Source organism: Labrus mixtus, chromosome 20 (genome assembly GCF_963584025.1).
Source record: "Labrus mixtus chromosome 20, fLabMix1.1, whole genome shotgun sequence".
In the NCBI taxonomy this organism is placed as follows: Eukaryota; Metazoa; Chordata; class Actinopteri; order Labriformes; family Labridae; genus Labrus; species Labrus mixtus.
The window spans coordinates 23,896,483-23,903,982 of record NC_083631.1 but is presented as its reverse complement, the minus strand read 5'-3'; the positions used below and the strand labels follow the sequence as shown (position 1 = coordinate 23,903,982).

General features: G+C 49.7%; 1 protein-coding gene across 4 annotated transcripts in view; it reads right to left on the bottom strand.

Moving 5' to 3' along the window:
- LOC132954345 (nucleosome-remodeling factor subunit BPTF-like) overlaps positions 1–7,500 on the bottom strand; it is a 35,526-nt gene that overhangs the window by 6,822 nt on the left and 21,204 nt on the right. For 3 of the 4 annotated variants that reach the window (XM_061026882.1, XM_061026881.1, XM_061026884.1), the window contains exons 19-27: positions 6,578–6,730; positions 6,070–6,206; positions 5,887–5,992; positions 5,107–5,324; positions 3,580–4,561; positions 2,120–3,450; positions 1,948–2,030; positions 811–1,036; positions 170–714 (exon numbers count right to left, since the gene is read on the bottom strand). In XM_061026882.1, coding sequence (XP_060882865.1) covers positions 170–714; positions 811–1,036; positions 1,948–2,030; positions 2,120–3,450; positions 3,580–4,561; positions 5,107–5,324; positions 5,887–5,992; positions 6,070–6,206; positions 6,578–6,730 — 3,781 coding nt within the window. The remainder of the gene's footprint in view (positions 1–169; positions 715–810; positions 1,037–1,947; positions 2,031–2,119; positions 3,451–3,579; positions 4,562–5,106; positions 5,325–5,886; positions 5,993–6,069; positions 6,207–6,577; positions 6,731–7,500) is intronic. The other variant, XM_061026885.1, reaches the window with a different exon arrangement.

Below are 7,500 nucleotides of genomic sequence, written 5' to 3'. Positions count from 1 at the left end.
CTTCTGTATTATTTAAGTTGTTTCTAGTTCTGCTTTATTTCCTTGTTAATTGTTTAGCACCAATACACCAAGTCTAATTCACTGTATGTGTAAATGTACTTAAAATAAACCAGATTCGGATTCTGATTCCCGACGTGTGCGAGTCTTAAATGTGACCTCGATAACTTACTTGGACTCGTCGTACGGCGTCTTGCAGATACAGTACAGCTTGCTGTCCTTCTTGTGGTCCTTCGAGGCAGAAGAGGGCTTCTTCTTCTTCTTGTGTTTCGACGAGCTTGAATCTCGGTCCTTGTCCCCCTCCGCCTCGCCGTCCTTGTCTCGGTCTCGCTCTCGGTCTCGATGTCTGTCCCGCTCCTGCTCTCTCTCCTTCTCCCTCTCTCGCTCCCCGTCTCGTTCTTTCTCTCGCTCTCTGTTTCTGTCTCGCTCCTTTTCCCGGTCCCTCTTCTTGTCTTTGTCGTGATGCCGGTCCCGGTCTCTGTCTCTGTTTCTGTCTCTCTCCTCCTCCCTCTTCCGTTTGTGGGACGAAGACGGCGAGGGCGAGGTGTGGGTGCTCTGAGAGGAATGTGTGGAGTGTGAGGAGGGGGGGTGGGAGGAGGAGGAGTGGGAGGCGGCCGCGGCAGCAGCCTTGACGGTTGCAGCGGCGGCCTGAGTGATCGCAGCTCGGGCTTTCTCCTTCTCTCTCTGCAGCTTCGCTATGTCTCGCCTCAGCTCCTCCTGAGAACCCAGACGTGAAGCGGGAAAGATTAGAGCTCAGCGTGATGCTAAATAAACAAACAGAGGTCTCAGGGTAAAGCAGACCAGCAGGCTCACCTGTACTTGCAGCTGCAGCTCCTTGTCCAGCAGCGCCCTCTTCTTCAGGATCTCCGCCTTCAGCTGCTCTTTGTGCTTGTACAGCAGCGCCGTCAGCTTGGTGGCGTTCTGTTTGGAGCGTTTCTGCTCCACCACCTCCTCCTTCTTCCTCTTCTTAGCCGCCTGCTTCTCGTCCTTCTCAATCTTGTCGAGTATGAACTTCATCACCTGGTTGCACACGATCATTCTGGGAGGGGAGTAAATGAACATTTATTCTCTACACACAATGTTTTATGTCAGTAATAGAAGGAAGGAAATGTTGGCAGGAAATATCTGCAAACTACAACGGAGGATTAGGGCCGCGTTAAGATTATTATTATTTTTTTAAATTTTGAGAATTAAATTTACGAGATTAAAGTTGTAAATTTAAGAGAATAAAGTTGTAAATTTACGAGTTTAATCTTGTAAATTTCCGAGTTTAATCTTGTAAATTTACGTCTCCAGCAGCCCGTCCAGCTCCTCTCAGCCCTGCGGAGATTGAACTCGTAAATGTACGAGTTTAATCTGGTAAATTTACGACTTTATTCTCATAAATTTACGAGAATAAAGTCGTAAATTTACGAGAATAAAGTTGTAAATTTACAACTTTCTTCTCGTAAATTTACGACTTTAAAGTTGTAAATTTACAACTTTCTTCTCGTAAATTTACGACTTTATTCTCATAAATTTACGACTTTATTCTCATAAATTTACGAGTTTAATCTAGAAATTATTATTATTATTTTTTTTTAACATGGCCCTAATCCTCCGTCGTAGGCAACCTCCGGCTGACAGAGAATATTTGTTTTGATGAAGCTGCTAGTTAGCTTCTAGCGGTGATGCTGAGTGTGTATTTGAGCTGTGCATGTAAAGCAACTGAAACACACAAAGAACTTCCTCTGTCTGTGGGAGTTTTCTGATGACAACTGTAAACGCTGATTTTCCTCGTACAGCGTGAGCTCTGAGGTCGTGCCCGACATTCAGCTCGTACAGTGGAAGCCGACGTTCCACTACAGCGTGCGTCGGGCTTTATACATCGACAGCGAGCGTAGAGAGTAATACAGTAAACGCTCTAAAATCCTTAAATGGACATCATGCTGTGATGAATATTTCCCAAACCTCTGGTTCTCCTCCCGCTCGGCTGCAGCCTGACTCTTCTTCTGCTTCAGCTGCTCTGCCGTCGCGTTCTGCTTCGCTAACACCTGAAGAGTTAGAAACTGGAGGTAAACATTTACAGAATCTAAACGATGTGAGATCTTCATCGTGCTGAATCAAAGCGTTTGAGTCTCACCGGTTTCTGGATGCCGTCTCCGGGACTCACAGTCTGATCTTTGTGTTCTTTTTTAGCCTCCGGGTGTTTCTTCTTCTTTGGTTTTGGTTGTTGTTGTATTTGTATTTGTTGTTGTTGTTGTTGTTGTTGTTGTTGCTGCTGTTGTTGCTGCTGCTGCTGTTGTTGTTGTTGTTGTTGTTGTTGTTGTTGTTGCATCCTCTGCAGCTGCTCCTGGACGCTCGCCGGCGCCTGTATCGTCACCATGTTCTGGATCTGGTGAGCTTGGATCTGCCCCCCTGTCTGCTGGATCTGGATCGGCAACTGCAGTTTGATCTGCTGGGGCATGGCACCCCCCTGCTGCTGGGCCTGGGCCTGGATCTGGGCTTGGATTTGAGCAGCGACGTGGGGGGGCAGGGCTGAGAGGAGCTGGACCGGCTGCTGGAGACCCGGAACGGTGATGAGCTGGTGCCTGATCGGGGACTGGACCTGAATCTGAGGCTGCGTTTGGACCTGTGTTTGGTTCTGAGGAGCGAACTGGACCTGGAGTTTGGCCTGGACTTGGGGTTGAGCTTGGACCTGAAGCTGCTGAGGTGACTGGACCTGAAACTGGGGCTGGGTTTGGACCTGTGACTGAGCGTGGACCTGGGGTTGGGCTTGGACCTGAAGCTGCTGCTGCTGAATCTGGGTCTGCTGCGGGGACTGGACCTGAAACTGGGGCTGAGTCTGGACCTGGGGTTGCTGCAGGGTCTGAGGCTGTGGGTGAATCTGGCTCTGCTGCTGGAACTGGACCTGAACTTGGGGATGGACCTGAGACTGAACCTGGGGCTGAGGTTGGACTCTCGACTGGAGCTGAAGCTGGGACTGGGCTGGGACCTGGACCATGGTTTGGTTTTGGGGCTGAAACTGCGCCTGAGGTGGATTTTGAAGGGCGGGCCGTACTTGGGTTTGCTCGAACTGAACTCGGACCTGGGGCTGGTTCTGGGTTTGTGCTTGGGCCTGAATCTGCTGGACTTGGCTGAAGGGTTGGACCTGAATCTGAGCACAGATCTGAGCCTGGCGCTGGGTTTGAGGCTGGATCTGGGGCTGGGGGGATCTCACCGTAGAGACCGGTACTCCCTTCATGTGAACCTGCACCGCTGAGACCGGACTCTGCATGGACATGACGCCTGGGTGCTGGACTTGAGCTTGAGGCAGAGGGTGGAGGGTTTGATGTGTAGAGACGGGTGGAGGGGTCGGTCCAGGGGCCTGGGTAGGGGTCTGCAAAGGAGCTGCAGCCTGCTGAGCTGGACTCTGAGCCTGAGAGGAGGCTGAAGTCCAGACCTGAGGCTGCGCTGCTCTCTGCTCCATCAGAGCTACAACAGGAAGAAGAAAGAACGAGGTCAACCAATAACTCAAAACAGGAAGGTGATGACTTCATATAAATATGGACGACAGGTCAGCGCCCCTAAAGTGAAGCCAAAACATTTGGAACATTTGTTTACCTGGCACTGAAGGCGTCGTCGAGGTGGCTGTGACCGGTGTGACGACAGCGTTGGCCACAGCGGCGTGAAGAGGAACCGGAGCGGTGGTCTGGATCTGGGTTAACGCTCTGCCCGGGGAGGGGACGGGGATCTGGGTGGACACCACAGCTATGACGGGAGCCGAGACGGGAGCGAGAGCAGGGGTCGGGACGTGGACCGGCGAGGGAAGAGAGGCAGAGACAGGCATGGGGGCGGAGTAAGAGAGGCTGGAGACGGGGGCGAGAGCAGGGGCGGGAGCAGAGACCTGCACCTGGACCGGGGTCGAGTTAAAGGCAGGGGCGGGGCTGAAGGTCTGGAGGTGGTGCTGAGGCGCGGCCTGTCTTAGGGTAGGGGGCGATGCTGTAGTTTGGGTGTATGTGGGGAAGGTGCCGGGGGGGACTGTGGAGACTTGTGGCTGCAGCACGGCTGGGGGGGCAAAAACAGGTCTTGGGGAGGGTAAAACCTGCGTGGAGTAGTGGGCCGAGACTTGAGGCGGAGCAGGAACAGGATTGGATATCTGAGCCTGGGCGGGGGCTGAAAACGGGGCAGTAGCTGAAACCTGTGCGTGCATTGAGACTTGGGCTGTTGGAGCGGGGGCCGAGACCGGGGCTTGGATGGAGGCCAAACCTGGCATTTGCGTCATGGTGGGTACGGGGGCGGACATTTGAGTCTGGGCGAGGGTCGAGGGAGTCGTCTGGACTTGTGCAGGGGCTCTGATTTGAGCTGGTGGTGTTATTTGGGTTTGAGGCGGGGCGGGCTTGGTGGGGGTAGCAGCGGTGGATGCGGATGAGGAGGGGGGCACGGGGGTGAAGAGGAAGCGCTGGACCTGGCCGTTCGGCATGGCCGCCTGCATGAGCTGCTGACCAGGACCGGGGATCACTGTGACACCCTGTGGGATGATCTGCAGCTGGCCCTGGGTCTGACCCTGACCCTGGATCACCACCGTCAGACCTGGATTTCCCCCCTGCAGAGGAGGAAAGTGGATTTGGTCCATGTCAGTTTTCTTTACACAGCAGCACCATGCAAACCAGCTGCATGAGGTACAAAACTTTGAGAGTTTTATTAGTCAATTTATCGAACATGTTAAGAAAATACAAACACAAAATAAAAAGGAAAAAAACTAAACAAAAAACAAATAAATAACTCAAATAATATAGTTCATGTTCAAAAGGGATAGGAAGAAGTTGAAAACTTTTCTGGTACCCCTTCTTATTTTTGAGCATTATTCACAGAAATATAAAAATGTTTTCATCAGTCAGTGTGTGATGTTGGACTTGTTGGCCAAAACAAATAAAGTTTTTAGACAAAACAACAACAAAAATAATGGGAACAGATTAACCAAGACCATCAGCCAGGAAATAACCAAATAGAAAAACAGAAAGTCAGAAAGTCACTGCTCTAGCTCGTATCTCTTCAATATTTGATTCCTGAAGAGTTTAGAAGATGTCAGGAAGAAATGACAAAAGAACAAAGAATAATTGAAATGAGAGCACGGGGTCTCTCTCTCACCTGAGCCCCCTGCGTGAGCTGCGTCAGCTGTGCCATCGTGAGTTTAACTTGACCCTGCTGTGGTCTGGGGGTCTGGGGGGCAGCTGCAGGTGACTGTCCAGGTGCTGCTGTGGCGGGTGGAGGACCTGCTGCTCTCTGAGCCGCAGGAGTAGAAGCGCTCACGGGTGTAGGTCCAGACTGACCCGGGCCCATCGGGGCCACAGCCTGCTGAGGTGTTCCTGCAGGAGACCACGATGGAGAAGGAAATTATTAGTTTAAAGGCTTTATATCTGATTTTTTGATCCAGCAGATGTCGCTCTTGAGCACCAGCATTGTTTGTGTTAGCATGCTAATGCTAGCGATCTTTATTCTGCTCGTATCTTCACACTGCATGTAAATTTACCTGAAATGAGCGTGATCTAGAAACACAGTTAAGCAGTGAGTACAGTATGTTATTCTTCTTTTCTCTAGTCCCTCAATTAAACAACTTTTATACACGAGGGGAGGAGTCAGCCGGCCGTCCTGGCGATGTAAACAAAGCGAAGATAGGACTCTGAAAACTCTGAAAACATCACAGACAGTGGGACTCGGGTGTTACACCCATTGTAGACAGTCATGACTCACAGAGTTATTTTCAGAGGAGATACTTGATTTATATTTAAGTGTGAAAAATAAAATCACATATAAAGACTTTAACTAAAAAGAGTTTGACAAAATGTGACTGAAGATCTGCAGTTTTTCCTGAAGCCTTGTCACCATTGATAACTGAGATAATGGTACATGTTGTATTCAAAACCTCACCTTGTGGAGCCGGACTTCTGACCATCGGCGAGCTCACAGAGGTAGATGTTGCAGGTGACGGGCTCATCGTGGTGCCGGGCTGGATCTGACCTCCCGCTTTGACGACCTGAGACAGAAAACCAGAGGTTAAAAAAACCCTCCCTCCTCATGCTTTACACTTTCCTGAGCTGTAAGTTGAAATACCTGCTGCTGCGTGTTGGAGGCGGAGCTGGAGGCTCTGAGGTTGATGTTTCCGGTCGTGGGATGTAGCGTGCTGTACGTCCTCAGGTTCGCCGGAGGCCCCGAGGGGAATATGCCCACGACCTTCTGCTGCACCACACCTGTTGGGAAAAAACAAGAACATCAATATGCAGAATGAAAATATGCAGGGGATACATGCAGCGACACGGGTCGGGGATGAAGAGAGGCATGCTCAATGGGGGAGGGTCTTTCTGATGCCTTGGTTTTGTAAAACATAAAGGATCATAAAGCTCGACATCACAGGTAAAAGGTCATTTGACACAACTCAAAGACAAAAAAAATGCCATCCAGATTCTTCTCACAGACGCTCATCCATCAAAAGTAAAAATAAATAAATGAAAGACGGGTGGGGTCGTCCATGCTAAGCGTTTCTGTGTCTCGCTTCAGGGCATCCATTTGTGCAGGTGTTGGCCCGAAACCGGCAGAAATGGATGACGCGCATGCGGCCTACCTCCTGCAGTGGCGGGCATGTTGAGTGTGACAATCTTGCTGTTAGCGGGCAGGGGGAGTTTGCCGGCGAGGACCTGGCCCGCCACAGTCACCGCGCCTCCAGCGATCTGGAAGGTTTGCTCTGAGGCGGTGACGCCGCCAGCAACGGCGGAGGCTGCAAGACACACCATGCCACCTGCGGTCACGCACACACCCACACAGGGGCCACCGCCACAGCCGCAGTATGACCGCGGTGTCCACTGGAAGCTTCGATTGTTTGTTTGTGTTTTTAAACTCTGATAAAGACGCTCTCGACCTCCACGAGGATATCAAAGGACTACAGGAAGTTTGAAATGTAGTTTAAGCAGGACTTGAAGTGGACACCACGGGCCATAAAGTCGGTTTAGATTCTCTTTTAGTAGAAAAATTACACAAAAAAAATGAAGTGGGAGGTTCAGCTGATGATCGGTCGTCTCACAAATTGAGATGGTGAGGGAACAGATGTGTAAAAAAAACTGAAAAGTAAGAATCCAAACGGGAAAAGCAACCCAAAAGAATAAGACTTGTGACAAATGTCTTAAATGATGAATGAGAAGGAAAACAACTGAAGATATTCAACATTTAGAAAATGTCCAGCACTCTGTCAAATAGTTTAACCCTCATGCATCATCATGGACATTTTTGTCCATTTGGTCAAATGTTTCCTCTTCATCTGGTCATCATTTTGTCTGTTAGAGCATATGGCACCATTTTTTTGTAAGAAAATCTCTCTCTTGACACATTTTGTTTTTAATAGATCAATAGAACACTGGGAAACATGTTTACTACCCTCTTAAGTCATTAAGGTCTAAAAATGTCCACTTCCAAAAAACTGCTATAAAAAAGATTTTCTTTCTACATTTTTCGCCCTCCAATGTCCAAACAGGGAACTACATCTTAAATCTG